Source organism: Diceros bicornis, chromosome 18 (assembly GCF_020826845.1).
Source record: "Diceros bicornis minor isolate mBicDic1 chromosome 18, mDicBic1.mat.cur, whole genome shotgun sequence".
NCBI lineage: Eukaryota > Metazoa > Chordata > Mammalia > Perissodactyla > Rhinocerotidae > Diceros > Diceros bicornis.
In genome coordinates this window covers 31,590,499-31,607,938 of record NC_080757.1, presented here as the reverse complement: position 1 = coordinate 31,607,938, position 17,440 = coordinate 31,590,499, and the positions used below count along the sequence as shown (strand labels likewise).

At 45.3% G+C, this 17,440-nt stretch overlaps 1 protein-coding gene across 1 annotated transcript in view; it reads left to right on the top strand.

The window, feature by feature from the left end:
• The window catches only part of LOC131417324 (phosphatidylcholine transfer protein-like), a 32,266-nt gene extending 19,205 nt beyond the window's left edge, over positions 1–13,061 (top strand). Inside the window, exons 2-6 of the mRNA XM_058560612.1 lie at positions 3,641–3,758; positions 6,463–6,542; positions 9,499–9,670; positions 10,604–10,671; positions 11,805–13,061. Coding sequence (XP_058416595.1) covers positions 3,641–3,758; positions 6,463–6,542; positions 9,499–9,670; positions 10,604–10,671; positions 11,805–11,870 — 504 coding nt within the window. The 3' untranslated portion in view covers positions 11,871–13,061. The remainder of the gene's footprint in view (positions 1–3,640; positions 3,759–6,462; positions 6,543–9,498; positions 9,671–10,603; positions 10,672–11,804) is intronic.
• Positions 13,062–17,440: the final 4,379 nt, after the last annotated feature.

Sequence of the window (17,440 nt, the reverse complement as noted above, 5' to 3'; positions counted from 1 at the left end):
GCCATGCTGAGGCGGCGTCCCATATAGAAGAGCTACAGCTGTGCAAATATGATACACAACTATGTACTGGGGCTTTGAGGAGAAAAAAGAAAAAGAGAAAGATTTGCAACAGATGTTAGCACAGAACCAGTCTTCCTCAAAAAAAAAAAAAACCACAAGGAAAGTATGCAGCATATTTTACTCTAGATAAAGAAATGGGGCTATTCTTGGAAGTAGTTTTCTGGAGGAGCTTCAGGAAAAGCCAAGAACCTCTTGAGTAAATTTATTGGGAGTCATTTATGGAAATGTTAATAACCTTAGGAACATATCTGCAACAGATGTTGCAGAGAGTTAATATCTTTGATTTTAAAGAGATCGTACACATCAATAATAAAAACTTGGCCCAAATCAAGCTAAAATTTTTGATAGGAAAAATATCAAATTGTTTATACAAACATGGTGCCCAATCCTGGTGAGATGTTCCTTCAGTACTGGCGAGAGTATAAATTGGTACAAACTTTCTTAAAGGTTTATCAAAAGTATAATGAACCTTAAAATGTTAATACCCTTTACTCTGAAATTTATCTCTAAGGAAGCTTTCCTAATGAAATAATTAGAATTATGGACCAAGTTGGTCCATATGAAATAGTAGATTATTCCAGCAATATTTATATGTGTAAAAATATTTGGAAACAGAAATAACTTATGAGAATCATTAAATTAGATGTGATCTCTCCATAGCCTCAGTATAATATCGTTAAAATAAGAATATAAGCTGTTTATTCCATGTTATTCCCATTTTGTAACATATAAAAGTGTTTATTTACTTGAAAGAACTATGTCAAAGATTACCAATAGGTATTTGTGGATTATGAGGTTACATGCCATTGGTATTTTCTTTATTCTTTTTGGCATTTTTCCAATTTTGCTATAATGAATATGAATGATTTTTATAATTATAAAAAATTCACTTTATTTTTTAAAAGACAAAATAAAATGTGATTATATTTGCTGAGATCCTTTTTTAAAAGAAATAATGGATGAAAAGGTGCTTTGATCCAAGAATTTGGGTGGGGCTGTTTAGCCCTTGAAAGGAACATTCTATTGAGAGACTAGGAAAGGTGTTACCACGAATTTTGTTCCTCTGGAGTTCAGGCCTTTCTCAGTTCTGCCTCGAAGGGAGTATTGAAAGGAAGTTGTGACAATAGTTCATTCTTCTGTGTTCACGTAAATCACATCGTTCTATTTTTCTCTTCCTAGCGGGCTTTCTGTTTTTCTTTTCTGTGATGTGTGTAGGACTGAGGTCACTAAGGGCTGTAACTATCTTCAGGAGGGAAAGGGAACCAGTTTAAGCAAAGAGTTTGTCTTAATTTATCCAGATAACCAGAGCTAACTCATGTAAGGTTGGGGAGATAATTATCTAGACAAGTAATTATCTCTTTAACTCAGTATGTGTAGAAAATGGGGCCACAATATTCGTGAACAAAGAGCTAATTGTATCTCTTTCAAAGCTGTTTAAAATGCTGATGTTTTGAAAGCTGTTGTTTGTCTGGAGGTCTGCACTTCCATTGGGGCATCCATGGCACAGCACTTAAGAAGTTTAGATCTACTAGTTTGTCATTTGGTGGTTGGAAACCCTGCGAATAAAGTGGAATACTTTTACACCTGGAAAATCCTTATGAATTCAATTTCAATTTTACCTTATTTCTTGCCAGGTACTTTCACATACATCTTAAATTCCTACCCTGGGCAGTATTAATCCCTGGGTTACGCCACCTGAGCCAGGAGACCCTTGAAGTCTCAGAATCTCTAGAAAGATTCACCATGTTTACTCCCTGACTTCACATAAGTCCCAGGCATGATGTGTAAGAAGGTGGCCCGATTCATGTCCAATTAGCCAATAACTTACATTAGCACATGGAAGTATGAGTCCATCTAAAAGCTTCATTTTTGTTTGTTTGTTTGTTTGCTTTTGCATTGAAATTGATCTAAGAGCCCCTGGTTTCATCTTAACAATAGAGCCTTTAGGCAAGATGACCGTCAGGAATTGTTAGTTGCCCTTGACCAGAGTGAGATGTGTAGTGTGGCAGCTCCAGCCCAGAGCCCTCACAGACCAGGATGAGGCTTAACGTGGAAACAAGGGGAATCTCTTGTTGTGCTTGGGAATCTAGAAATGGTCTTTTTATGCATAAAAAGGACCAATATGATTTGAAGCTGGTGTTTGTTCCCCTTTTCATTCTTTTATACACAAGTCTGTTATATAAAAAAGAGGCAGCTATTGAAAAATTCCATCTTGGAATGGATACAACAATGTGTTGGGTTCCATTATGCCCTGGGGATAACCAGAATAGTTACCTGTCCCCTGACTGCGAGCTGCCTGTATGCCACCCCCACTTGGATGCTCAGTGAGCGTCTCAATCTCCACTTGCCCAGAGTAGAACTCCTGATTACCCTACACCCCACAAACCACCTCTCCCCAAGTTTTCTCTCTCTTAGAAAAGGGAGCTCCCATCTACAGCTTGTTCAAGCAAAGGTTCTAAGAGTCATCCTCATTTCTTTGCTTTCTCTTTCCCCACAGCCCATCTGTCAGCAATTCCTGTTGACATTTCTTCCAAAATATGTCCCTAAATCACTGACTTCTCTCTGTCACTATTGTCACCTCTGTGTTCAAATCACCATCATCTCTTATCTGGACTGGTCTTCTAAACCATCTCCTTGCTCCATTATGATCTATTTTCTACCAAGCAGCAAGAATCATCTTTTTCAAGTCATTCTCCTATTTAAAGTCATCCCGTTAAAAGTCTTTTATTAGTTTTCCATAGCAGATAGAAAAAAAAATTTACCCCTTCGCCTAGTTCCCAAAGCCCTCTGGGGCCTGGCCTCCACTACCCTTCTGACCTTGGCTCCTGCCACTCTCCCTCATCCAGTTCTCCAGACCCCTGACTTCCTGTTCTTTGAGCATTCCAATCCATCATCCTGGGGCCTCCCTCTTACCAGGAGTGTTCTTTACTCATCTTCCGTGGCTGGCTCCTTCTAATATTTACAACAAGATGGTCTGATGATTTTTTTTGTGTGTGTGAGGAAGATCAGCCGTGTGCTAACATCTGCCAATCCTCCTCATTTTTTGCTGAGGAAGACTGGCCCTGGGCTAACATCCATGCCCATCTTCCTCCACTCTATATGGGACACCACCACAGCATGGCTTGCCAAGCGGTGCCACGGTGCGCACCCGGGATCCGAACCCGCGAAACCCGGGCCGCCACAGCGGAGCGCGCGCACTGAACCGCTTGCGCCACCGGGCCGGCCCCTGGTCTGCTGAATGTTATCCCTCATACAGGCCTTTCCTGACCACCTGATTGTTTAGGACACCCCCCCACCCCCCACCAAACCAGGCACCATTTATGACACAACCCTTCTTATAGCCTATTCAAATTACCTGGACAGTGTTTATAGCTATCACGACCCCCCATGTCTACAGCCAAATATAAGACCCATGAGAACAGGGGCCCCATCTGTTTTCTCACCATTGCATCACTGAGACCGCAGAAGAGGCTCCCAATAAATGGTGTTGCATGAACAGCTGTTTTTCCTGTGCTGTGTAATCCAGCTGTCTCTCAACTTGGGCATCACTAGGTTGTTTCTGCCTGTCCTGTTTTCACAGGAGACTGGACTTTATAAGTATAAAGTCTTTGGTGTTCTGAAGGACTGCCCGCCGGCTCTACTCGCAGATGTCTATATGGACCTAGACTACAGAAAAGAGTGGGACCAAAATGTTGAAGGTGAGTGACACCTACTTATTTTTTAAAAATGAATTAGAAAGTAGAATCTATTGTTACTTATTCTAGCCAGTAGAAAGCAACAGGTTTAATTTCTACTATACTATGTTTCATTTTTCATTTTGGCCTAAAAGTCTTAGGTGCTGGGCTGACATGTGCCTTTGCTATTCTAGGACTCGCTCCTTGCATGCTCTTAGATCCACTGTCCAGTTTTCTCTGAGGGCTACTTTGTTCTCACTTTAAGTTCATTGTCATCCCATATACCTAGGTCATCATGGAAGGCTTCTCACAGGAGGTGGTGTCCAAGCTATGTTTTATAAAAGCTTATAAAACATAATAGTTTAAACTACTAAAGTATTTTAAAACATAAGAGTTTATAAGCAATGTTTATGAAATAAAGTTTTATAAACAACAACAATACATATATGTGAGGAGGTGAGAGGGTGAGGGGATGAGTGGTGTAAAGGCATTTGAGGCCCAGGAACAGCATGAGTAAGGTGGGGAAGGCATGAAACAGCATGAGATGTGCAGACACTGAGAGCAGGTTGGTGGTGTTGGGTTGTTGGGGTGGCAGACTCTGAGCTGGGGTGGGAGGATCCCCAAGGGCCTGGCCTGGCCACCAGGCTACAGTTCTTAGATTTTACCCTCTAAGTGGTGGAGCATTATGAGAGGCATTAAGTAGGGAATCCCCGAGCCACTTAGAGCTGGGCGTGGCCTCTGCCATCTCAGTCACGGTGGAGGAGAACTACCGAGCCAGCCCAGGGGCACATTAACTCTGGTAGACCCTTGCTGTAGTCAGGACTCTTGGTTGCATGTAACAGAAAGCCAAAAAATGGCAGTGTAAGAAAAGGAAAAAGAGTTTCTTGGTCCATGACTTTGAAAAGTCCATGGGTTTCTGGCTTCCAGAACAGCTGCATCTAATACTTAAATAATTTCTCCATCTCGACTCTTTTTTCCTGTGATGACCTAATTCTCAGGCAGTTTCTCAGGTCATGGCAGAGATGGCCAGCAGAAGATCCAAGCTTATATTCTAACCATAGAAATAACCCCAGAGGAACAGGAATGAGAATTCCACTTTCGTATCACTGGCAGCCAGAGTCCAGGATTGGCTCTCAGAGCCTCAGCATGGATCACGTGCTTATTTCCTGTGGATGTTTGTTGTGGTTCTGGGTGACTTTGTGTTTCAAATTCCCTTCCTATCTAGGAGGAATTGTGATACTTATCTATTCAAGGGCAAAGCCAGACATTCTCTGTCCCAGTCTCCCTAGCAGCCAGGGTTCAGTCTTGTGATATAGACATTGACAATAAGACACACATGTGGCTTCAGTTTGGGAGAAAGCAACGTGAGGAAGCGGGCAACATACAAAAATCTATATTCCGGTGACGGTCACGGCTAGGGTATCTGACTTTGGGGGAAACAGCTGCAGAGCCTCTGACATTTGATACTCAGCATCAGCACTTCATGCTATGGTGTCTGGTCCAGTAGCAGCAGCCATTTTGCTTCTCTGGAACAATCCAAAGGTTCTAAACCTAACTCTGGTCCTCCTAGATATTCTTTGAGCTACCTGAGAGCCTTTGCTAAGCCACTTTTTTGTCCTAAACTTTGTAGAGTGGCAAGCTAAGACCCTGGCCAGATGCACCATCCCTGAACTAGTCACCATGGTCATGACTTGCTCATTTTCCGAGCCCTGAAACTAAAGTTGAGTCAGTCCTGCTTAAACCACATAGTTGAGAAAGAGGGGCAGGTTGATGCCCTGAAGGATAAGTAAGATGCTGGCCCAAGAAGGGGAGAGTCAATACTGAGCATGCAAAAGCAACAGATATCCACTCCTTTCCTTCCTTTCAAGGGCTGTCTCCAGCCTCTTGTGGCACCAATGGGCTGGCAAGCTCTTTCATCCATGGTCTGCTTCTAATGGATTTTCTTTCAAAAGCTGAATTAAGTCATACATTTCCCCATCAGCATCTCCTCAGGGGACTCTCTTGGTTATTTTGGCAGCCTTGGCTTGGCTCCTTCTCTAAATGCTTAGTTAGAAACTTACTGCACAGCTTGGGGTCAGAGGGTGTGCATGACATTGAATTCCTTTGCTGTCTCCCTCCAAGAGTTGGCTGCTATTTGCACACAATAGCATGATGGAATATTAAGGAAATTTGGTCACTGGAGCTGTGGTATAGTTAAAGAAACCTGGGAGGGAAGCAAGAATCTTAGGGTAAGCCACAGTTATGCCACTTTCTAGCTGTTTAGGAAGGACACTGCCCTCTGTGGGACCTTGATCTCAGCTGAACACACTTCTGGGTGACTCACATGCAGGCTAGCTGTAATATGTCAGGAAAAATGAAGGAAGAAATGGCTCAAAAGCAAAACTATTGGTGCTCTAGTGACATCTGGTGGTTACTCTGATTTAAAACCTGCAAATTTATTTTTGGATCCCTGATTTTGTTTCATTGCATTCTGTCTGAAATCTTGTTTGTGATATAGGATGGACAAATTTTGTTGGGTTCTTTTATTTTTACTGTATTTTTATATCTACTAGACTCTGCCTTTGGGCAACAAGCTTTCAGTGGTAAGGAATCTGTCTGACTTTTTCTAGAATTTTGTGCCTCATGAGTTAGTGGTTTATCATACCCCATGAGGTCATCATCCCTAGGCTCCTTATTAATTGAAGCCAAAGAGGCTTCCAGATACATTAACTTCTTTTGTTCTCCTCAGAACTCTATGAAAGAGAACGCAATGGACAGACGGTGGTCTACTGGCAAGTGAGGTACCCTACTTTCATGTCCAACAGAGATGTATCCTTTCCCAAGTTCACCATTACTTGGCTTTCTAAGTGTTTCTGTGCCCCTTGGCCCATTGCCCCGTGGCGGCAGGTCCAGCAGGTGTGGACATTGTCTCTGATTCTTGCAGAAGCATGTTCTGGAGCTGTTGCTTCTTCTGTGGCTCTCAGAGACCTCAGAGTGTGATTTCTGGGTCTGACCACGTGGAGCGTCCTGTAACTGTGGGCACTGGAGGGCAGCTCATACTTTCCTGAGAAGTTTCCTAGGGCTTGAAACTGTAGGGCCACAGACTTGGGGACCTGGAAAGAATTCTTTATAAGGAATGTTTAATACACTCCTCAATCTACAGAGGAGGAAGTGGGGACCTGGAGAGGTAAAGTGACAGAGGCATACATATGGGTGGTTAGTGACCAAGTGGGGAACTCAGGCCCCCACATTCCCAGCTCTCCCGTCTCCCCTCCCGTTTCACTGACCCCACAGCGATCCCTCCTTGATTCTTGGTTCTCGACACTGGGCGGGTTTCTTCCCCTCAGTTTCTTCATTTATGAGATGAAGCAGTTGACTGGGATGTGGGGAGTTTTAGCTGGCACTCAAGGTTCTAGGAAGCCTGCTCAGGACTAGCCTGGGAGGGCGGGGTGGACATTTGCTGGGTGGGCAGGGTGGGGGAGGATGAGTGACAGGCAAGGTTTCCACTCCTCACTGTCCTCTTCCATCACAACGGCTGAGTGTCTTACAGCCTGAATTTCCGTGTAAGATCCTTTTAATAAAGGATCTTGTGGATTAAAATAAAAGTTTGGAAACCACTGATTTAGATGATTCCGGGGATCTTTTCTAGCTCTAAGATTCTATAAGTCTGTGTATTCCTAAGTAATTCTTCTCTAGAAAGAGAGGGAACCTGTGGGTGTGTTTTGTGTATATGTTTTTTCTGTCAAAATATATGTGTCTACCCTGGCCCCAACTAGATTATAAACTCCATACTAGTTTATTTCTTGGCACAATTCCCACATACTACTAGTTAGTTGGTATACAAATGTTATATATTTCAAAAAATTGTGGATTACTGATCCCTTAGTTTTTATGTGGTTTTCTCTAATCCTGCCAACAACTTGCAAGGTAGGCATCATCATCCTCATATCACAGTTAAGGAAATTGAAGCAAGGAGACGTTCAGAACTTTGCTCAGGTTCACACAGAGGCAGGTTCAGGACCCAGGTCCATCTGTATCCAGAGGTGGTGATCTTGACCAGGGCACGATCCCACCACTCTGACCTCACAGTGACATTGCTGGGTAGATATTCTCAAGAGAGGACCCTTGGGGCCCCTTGAAGTTCTATTTCATTGGCTTTCCTTTGCCATACAATTTCGTAATGAGTTTCTTAGTCTTTATGTGTGCACATATGTCTATCCAATAAGGGTTGTTATGTTTTTGAGAACAGAGAATAGCGCAGTGGAAAGAAACAATAGTTTTGGAATAAGAGATCCCAGGTTGAGTGTGAACTCCTTCCCTGGTTTGCTGTGTGACCTTGGAAAAGGCCCTTCACTTCTCGGCCTCAGTGAACTGGTGGTTCTCCAGTTATAGGCTTTATGGCACACTGGACCTTCCAACCCTTCAAAGACCTGTGCCAAATTTAATCAACATATCAAGTTAATTTGTCCTCAATGGAGAGTCGGGTGGTGTCTATCACATGAGCTGAGCAATGTGTTGTGGGATAGAGTGGGACAATATTTGCTGTGGGGAAAATGTAAGAGGCTTGGGAGAGAGGCTTGTAGAGAGTGGAGCCAATAGCCCATCCTACAGGGAGCCTGAATGAGGGGTGGGACAACTGTGGGGGCTGTCGAGACTCTGAGTGGCATGGGGCTGTGGTTCTTGCTGTTATAGTGGGTGTAATTGTGTTATATTTAGAGTGATTTTTTTTATTGATTTAGGCTAATTCCTCCTGGTGTGAAAGCTAAAATTCTATCACTCGAAAGTATGATGAACACATTAAAGAGTTAGCCCTGTCCAGCTATGAAAGTCTAGCTAGGTTTTGGAGCCAGATCTGGGTTCAGATTCAGGTTCCATGCCTTCAGCTGGGCTGTGGGATCTTTGACAAGTTTCTTAACCTCTCTGAGCCTCAATTTTGTCATCTGGAAGATGGAGACACTTATACCAAACTCACAGGGACTTTCTCAGGATCAAAATTGATGCTCTGTGTAAAGCACATGATGTTTATTACATGGTAAGGGCTCAGTAAGTGGCAACTCTTATTGTTTCTTCAGATTTAATTGTCTCCCCTAGAATAGGGCCATAGGTACAGTGGTGGTTCTGTGCGTGTTTATTGGGATGAAATGGCTTGGTTATTCTTGGTGAACCAGTGTTAACCCAGAGAGGACTTCTGCCTCTAAATATTCAGGTGCTTGTGTGTCTTCCTGTGATCACCAGGTGTGGGTAATGTTGCTTGACCATCCTCTGTGCATAGAGGGCAGTAGTTAGAGTTTTGGGGGAGGGCAGGACAAGGAGACATGACCCTATTGTTTATCGACTGCTTATTCTGCTCCAGAGTTTCCCTATTGCCCTCACCAAGCCTGCCTGCTGGGCCATGTTACCCTGTTTTCCTGCGTAGGGAAACTGAGCCTCAGAAAGGTGGAGTAACTAACCCAGGATCTCACAGCAGATAAGTGACCATCCTCTGATATCTCATAGTGCCTTCTTGGAGACAGAAGGAGTGGTTTCCCTGCCTAATTAAAAGCTTCACAGCATCAAGGAATCATTCTCAGGTGGTGATGCATGCTCTCAGATGAGAATGCCAGGTGGGAGGAGGCACAGTCTTGCAGTGCAGGTAGGGAGACCGGGCAGGTAAGTGAAGCAGCAATACAAGGAAGCAATCATGTGGGAGGAACAGAATCACCTCCCTTGTCTTCCAGCTTCTGGAGCTTTCCCTCTGCCGGTCTGAAATGCTGGCATTGGTGTCATGCCTTGACTGGCAGTGCAGTACGTCTACATTCGGGAGAGGCGAGAGCTGGACGTGGAAGGGCGGGACATCTACGTAGTCCTGGCTCAGAGCACCTCCCATCCAGAGTTTCCCGAGAGGTCCAGTGTGATTCGGGTGACGCAGTACACACAGAAACTGGCGCTCATGAGCGATGGCAGGAACGGGAGCAAAGGTAAAGATAGGGCCAGGTTCGGGCCCTGAACCTGCCGGTCAAGGTAACAGGGGTGGGGGCCGTACTGATTGCGAGGCACGTAAAGTGTGTGAAGTTTGTTCTCTGAGGTCAGAGAATGGCATGGGTGCAAAACAGACAAGGGATCCACATCCACAGCTGGGGAGAGACTCAGTTCACCCCAGAGAGTGGGTGCAGTGGAAGGTGGGTGTCTAACTCTGACTCGGTGCGTTCTTGGCTGACTCGCATTGTCCAGGTGAAATCAGAGCATCCAAGTGAACCAGCAGGTTTAGGAATTCACAGCAGGCTGTCCTGTGGACACATCCGCCAGTCCTGGGGGTGGGCAAGACGGCTGGCAGGACTGTCTCTGAGGACGCAGCTCCCACTCAGCAGAAACCCAGACACTCAGGACCTGGCTGCCCTGAGCTCCAGCCGCGGGGAGGAAAGCTGTGGGTGGAGAGCGCAGCCTGCAGGCACCTCCTCTGCTGGAACGAGTGTGGCCTTGCGTCTGAGGCAAAATCTGAACCGGAGTTCTGAGGCTTCTTAGATCTGTCATCTTGGACGTGTCACCTAACTTTTCTGAGCCTCCACTTTATCATTTATATACTGGAATTATAATTGGAATTTTACCAATTCCTTAGGATTGTTAGGATAGGTAATGAGAGAAATAATTAAATGAGAGACTGTCTCCACGTGTCTAGCACTTGGCAGATGTTTAATAAATAGCAAGTAGATGTGCCTGTGGGTGTGTTTTCAAAATGTTTATATATAAATATCTCATAAGTCAAGGCAGAGCAGGGAACATGCCTGAATCACGTGTTACCTCCCTCCTTACTTTCTGGGCATGAATATGAAGGTGGAAGGTTCTCTGGGTTTGTTGCTGTATCTTTCTCACCACTATACTCCTTCTGAATTGTCGTTTCTTCTCTTCTTTAGTGTTCATGGACTACTTCGATAACCCTGGTGGCCAAATTCCGACCCGGCTCATTAACTGGGCTGCCAAGGTGAGATCCCAGGAGGCAGGAGGGGGAAGCGTGTTTGACAAATGTTGACATAGCCTGTGGGGCTGTCTCAGGCCTAATGAGGCTCTTTTATGAAGCAGCTTGGTTGAGTGACTATGGGTAGGATGGGGGTTGTCAACTCCCAGGACGGAGGCTGGGACAAAAGACAAAGAGTCCTTAGCTGGAATGCCAGCCCCTCCCTGCTGGTGCCCCGAGACCCCGCCAGGATTGCTCTCTGGACTCCAGACAATAGCCTGCTCCTTGTAGGAACAGTGGTACCTTTGGATCCTGTATCGGCTTATGGAGGAGTAAGACAGGCCGATCTGGGTCGGGAGACAACGAGACGTGGCCAAGCCTGGGGGCGTCTCCAGTTTTGTTATTGTTGTTTTGTTTTTCTGGAAGGAGAGGGAACTGCAGGTGTTGCCCAGATCAGTAGAGACTGCCTGGAGCCTGGCTTCATGGGGCCCATTCAGCCTGCTTTGTGCGCGTCCTACTTTCTGGCTGGAGGACTCAACAGCTTCACTGGGGGAGAAAAATCACATAAGCTTTGAGTCAGACACATGTGATTTTGAATCCTGGACCTGCCACTGCCTGTCTCTGTAACCTAGGGACGCCATCCATCTTTTCCTTTTTAAAAATGGAGGTGGATGTTACCTACCCTGTGGAGTAGGAGTAAATAAGACAGTGTTGGGGGGCAGTCTTGCACAGTGCTCAACACTAACTAAATAATAACATATCCCCTCTCGTCCCCAAATCTTTACCGTTTCGAATCCTGTAAAGCAAGTCCTTTCTCTCATTTCTTTGGAAGACTCAAACAACCCATCCCAGCCCCATCCCCTGTGTTTCGGTTGTTTTTTTCAAGAAATGATGTCTCAGAAATATCGTAACTTTTCACTAGCAAAAGCCAAAATATAAGGCAGCGTCTTGTAACCGTGGCCCCTGTCGTGTAGTCTCCCCCACGCCATGGCTCTTACCTTTCGTCAGTATCTGTGGCAACGTTCTGTTGGAATCTGGTCAGAGGCCCTGTTGTCTTTGTTGTTCCCAAAGCCATCTCTATTTACATTTTGTCACATCCCCAAGAACCTGGAATGATTGCCGTTGAGGACAGAGAAGTGACAGTCTCTTTTGCTTTGCAGAAAGGGGTTCCTGAATTCTTGAAAGAGCTGGTGAAAGCCTGTCGGAACTACCCCGGGAGAACCTAAGCAAGAGGATTGGGCACCTCGTGTCCAGGGAATGGTGTCTCCGGAAGCGCCACAGCCCGTGGATGCTCAGCCTTCTCTGCCCTTCCGCCTGCCCCTCCCCAGCACGGCGTCCCTGCGCGTGTCTGCCTGACGCCCGGCTCGCCCGCCTGCTTCCTATCCCCTCTCCCCACGCGGACCGCGGCCTTCTTCCACTGTGAATATGGGTCAGATCAGGGAAGCCTCTGCTTGTTATGTTTGCAAAGGGAAGTCCTCAACAGGGAACAGTTGTTCCATTGTGCCATGTTGGGGGGATAGGGGGGAGGAGGAACGACAACAGAAGGTAAGAATGACCCAGCCCCGCAAGCTGGCTCCTCCCAGGCTGTGATTTCCTGCCCCCAGGAGGGGCTGCTGGACGCTGCCTTCCCCTCAGGGTTGCCTCTCAGTGCACTGGCTGGAGGACACGCGCTGATGTCCCTTTGCCTTGGGCGTTGGGGACTTGATGTGCCTGGGATTCTAGGTGATAATGCAGTTAGTCTCTCCCCATTCCTCCTCCTGGAGGCTCACTAGCTGTTTTGATATCAAGCCATTTTGAAAAACATTGGGGGCCTGACAGAGCTCATAATGTGATCACCATTTTTCCTCATCATCCACTTCTGTGTTTTTCTTTTTCCCATATGACACTGGGGAAAGGCTGTCCATACCCCACTAGCTCTGCATTTTCCTGGAAACTGAGGCATCCAGATGGTTCTGGCAGTTATCCAAAGCCAAATGCTTTGAGCACAGCATTGTGATAAAGTGTCTTTATATGCAATAAGATGAATTTGCCTTCTAGAATGTGTGGAGATGTTGGAGGGACAATAGTTCCCAGCCAGGGCAATATTAATTAGTGGCTTGGTTGACTCTGCACCTTTTTCTCAGGAATTCTACCTAAGTCGTCTACCTCTTCCACCACCAAAAGACTTCTAGTTTCCTATGTTTTCTCCTGAATTTTGGCCGCTCAAGATATTCTGTGGCCAAAGCCATAGCCTCGATGATCTCAGGGAAAAATTTTAATCACTGTGTGTGAAGGTATTGAACGTTGATTAATGGGCATGGAAATTCAGGATGTAAAGCTAGAAGCAGGGGATTTATGACAATGGGATTCCTCAGACCGTGTGTTTTCTCTCTGCGAGGCAAAGTGTATTGAATGCCGAATAAATACAGAGTGACTTAGACTTGTCTTGGGTGCAGCTTCCTTCCTGCCTTGTTCCTTTTGTGAGAATGAATAGTTAGGTCTCTTTGGTTTACAGGTCACAGCCAACCTAGCTCACAGACTTGAACATAAAAAAGAATTTGGGGGGGCCAGCCCAGTGGCGCAAGCGGTTAAGTGCGCGCGCTCCACTGCGGCGGCCCGGCGTTCGCCGGTTCAGACCCCGGGCGTGTTCCGACACACTGCTTGGCAAGCATGCTGTGGTGGCGTCCCATATAAAGTGGAAGAAGATGGACACGGATGTTAGCCCAGGGCCAGTCTTCCTCAGCAAAAAAAAGAGGAGGATTGGCAGATGTTAGCTCACGGCTGATCTTCCTCACACACAAAAAGAATTTGGGGCTCACTTCCATACAAGGCCAGGTATAGAGTGGCCTCAGGTGGGGGTTGATACTGGTGCTCAAACTGACATTAGCATTCACCTCTCTTTTCTTCAAGTTGTCTTTGATGTCGGGCTGTGTTTGGTGGCAGGATTGCTGCTAACAGCAAAAGGTAGACCTGCATCTTCCCAGGCTCACGCTGAGCAAAGAAAAAAAAAAAAAAGGCATTTCTTTCCAGTGGATGCCGCACCGTCCCATGATTCCCTCCACACCATGTGCCTATCCCTGCCCCAGGCATTGTGTCATATGGACGGAATTATGCAAAAAAGCAACTATCTCATTAATTTATCATTAAAGTATCGTTATGTAGCTGGAATTTAATTTTAGGTAAACTAAATCTAAATGCCTCATGTTAAAGAGATCATGTTGAAATTTTATCTATAGAGTCATTGAACACAAGCACGAAGATTATAGTCTTTGAGCAGAGAATCAACATGAAATGGTGTCATGCCAACCACATCTTTAAACAGTGTTCGATAATTTGCTAAGAATTCAGAATTCTAAGATTATTGAGTTTCTAGGTAAGGCAGTTAGAATTAAAAGTCACATACTTTGCTGTAATTGGTAGAGTTATTACCCTTTGGCTCCTTTGGAGAAGAAGACAGCCCTACACAGCATGGAAATAGGAGGCTATGTGGGAAACCGAGAACCCCTGAGCAGATAGTAGATGCCAGGGGTGTAAAAAAAAAAAGAACTGGTGCTTTCTAGGCTGCAATGATTCTTCAGCGTGGGCCTGTCTGGATGGGCCGGGTGCATCATTTGGAATTTGAAAGTCATAGATGTCTCGTTATTCCTCTAGCACTTTGCTTTACTTATTTTTCCCATGTCTGTTTCTCTGAATAGACAATAAGATCTTTGTGGATAGAAAACAGTAATTTCACTTTGACTACTGGCCATTAGGGTGGTATGTAGTAGGCACTCAAATGGTAACTCAACGAGTGACTCAGCGATTTACAGAAGATTGACCAAATGACACACCCAGAAGGCTAAACCTATCCAGATATAGAGGGTTAATTTGATTACATTAAATAATAATGTACTATATTTAATAATTTAATTCAAGCCAAATTATTTCTCAGGTCATCATTTTTGGGGTTCTAGATTCCTCAGGTTCCCATGGGTCCTTTCTTGACAGTGTTAAGGTCCCTTCTTTGTTAAGGGGTGGCTTTGCTGGTGTGGCTGTGGGTTATATTTAACATTAGGGAAATGGCACACTCTGGACTGAGTCCAGCTGTGATTAGTCAGGATTTCAGGTTTTTAATGACAAAAGGAGTGCTACTGTCAGTGCTAAATTTTTCCACAGGCGAATTATTCACCCTGCATAACAATTCAAAAAGTTAATGACCACCTTGGAGCTGAGGAGTTCCAGCAGAGGGTCACTTCCCTTGAAAATGTTCCTATTTCACAGTGAGAGTCCTGGCCTGGCTCCCTGGCTGAGATTCCTCACCCAGAATCCCCATCTCTAATGCCTGCCCTTCACTCCTCCTGTTTCCCAGCTGGATTTGGGAGACACAGCAGGAAGAGCCCATTTGGGGTCATGTTTCTGGTAGCACCACCCAGTCGGCTCGGAGAATTATCTTTAAAAGCTTTGAGACGAGTATTCACTAAACAGATATTTCTCAAGAGTCTGGTGTCCATCCAGCAAGGGGATAGGCATGGTGGTTCCTGGGACGAATGAGAAGCCTTGGTGCCTGCTCTCAAGGAGCCTATGGTCTGGTGAAGAAGACACAGTGGACAGGCTGTTGAAAAGGTGATGGGTTTTGAGAAAGGGCAAGTGAAGGGTGCTAGAGACTATAAAACTGGGGCACTAACCATGTCTGAGGGGTCAAGGAAGAACATGCTGGGGTTGGCTAGGTGAAGTTTGGGGAAGAAAACTGTTCCACATGGAAGGAACCATTTGCACAAAACCCCTCAGGCAGGAGAGCCAGTCACGTCTGAGGAAACTGTAAAACTGAGGAACTAGCAAAAGCCAGTATGGCTGGAGCAATGAAAGAGAAGGAGAGGCACCTCAGACATGGCTGAAGAAGTAGCCAGTCAGGCCGTGGGAGGTGCTGAGGGCCGTGGCAAGCATTTTGGACTTTATACCTAGAACACAAATGAGCTTTGAAGGATTTTAGGCTAAGGAGTGACCTGATAAGATTCATTCATTCTTAATAGCGGCTGATTTCTCCCCATTTTCCACCACCATCTCTAACAGCCCATCCAACCTTGGCCTGGGGGCACTAGCCCAGGCGCATTAAGGCTCGTCCCTTTGAATCCTCTCCCCATCAGGCAGCCTGCAGAATAGCCCACACCCAAATCCTGTTTCCAAAGTGGAGCATCAGCCTCTGAAGTTTCACCAGAAAAAAAGAGGAGCAGGGAGCATCCATGCACCTCTCCGTCTCTCCTGGCCCGTGCAGTGTACCACATACCTCCAGGGTGACTGCATCATGCAGCCATCAGAGCACAGCCATTTCAGGAGCCAGAGGTGGGAGGGGTAAAGGAAAGGCATAAAACATCTGAGCAGGTCCGCTTTCCCCAAAGTTTCTCTTCCTAGACTCCTCCCCAACCACAAGGAAAAATTTTTTTTTGCTTGAGACGACAGAAACGCATTGTTTGTTTAGGGTCTCAGAGTTTATAATTGATAAAACAGGAGGACTTTGGAAAAATTATTTATATTGCTAATCCATTTATATGTATTTTTGTGTGTGTCCACTTGGATACACAGTAAGTGCTCCATTTCATAACATATAATAATGGAACAATAACTAGGCAGCATGTTACGTGAGTGACTGTTCAAGTTCTCTTTGTGAAAGGCAGTTTTACTGTTTTAGGTTCAAATTTCACAGTTTTGAGCCTTTTGGTTTAAGACTCAGACTCTCCACAATGGAACGGAGCAAGAAATTATCCAAGCTGTTAATCTATTTGGGTAGAGAGGTGGTTTAAATCTCCTACCAGAGAGGGCTTGTGTCTATAGGAGCTCATCCTAAAGATTCAATTAGTTCTTCAAGAAACATCAGACCAGGAACTATCCTGAGTCCTGGGAGACAGAGTAGACTAACCATAGCCCTTCCCTTGAAAACACTCATGATTTATTGGTGATTAATTTTGGGGGAGAGGGAGGAGAACGTAAATGTGGTGAGTACTATGACATACACATGTATGGGATATGATGGAGCACAGGCTGCGGTGGGTTGGAAAGACTTCTCGGGAAGTGCTTTCTATGTTTGGCCTTGAAGTAGGAATAGGAGTTGGTCAGTCATCCAGAAGTTGGCTGTTGAGTATGAGAGACAGGTTTTTTGAGGCATAGACACCAGCATATGAAAAAGCACAGCAAGAGATAGCAAGATGTCATTCAGCATGTCCTGGGTGGGTGAGTATTTTGGAAGAGAGGGCTGGATAACGTGGCAAAGGCCAGAGCAATAGAAGCCTTGTATTTGAAATGAGATGCACCACTTTCCTAGCTCTTCCTGGCTATTCCAACATGTCAGCTGATGACATGAGTTCTGTATTAGCAATGACGATTGTAAGGATGTCCCTCTCTTTTGCTCCAAACAGACTGATCTGTAATCACATTCTGGCTCTGCCACTTACCATGTGTGTAACCTCAGATAAATTAGCCACATGGAGCCTCTGTTTTCTCTTCTGTAAAATGGGACCAAACTAAGAACAACATCAGGGGATTATTGTGAGTATTATCAAGATGGAACAAGCACAATGCCTGGCATTGAAACGTTCTCATGATTATTTGTGGAGTCAAACTGGGTACAGGGCTGAAAAGGAAATTCTGCTGCCTGGAAAACAGATTTTGGCTTCCAAACGCCAGTAGCTGCCAAAGTAGTCTAGGACATCTGGAAAGAGGTAGAAGAGGGATCTGAACCCTGAAGAAGAGGGACAGGAAGCCAGGGACCCAGAACCGGGAGACAGTAGGTCTGCGAAGCAGATCAAAGCAGGAGGGATGCAGCTTGTGGCAGAACAACAAGGGC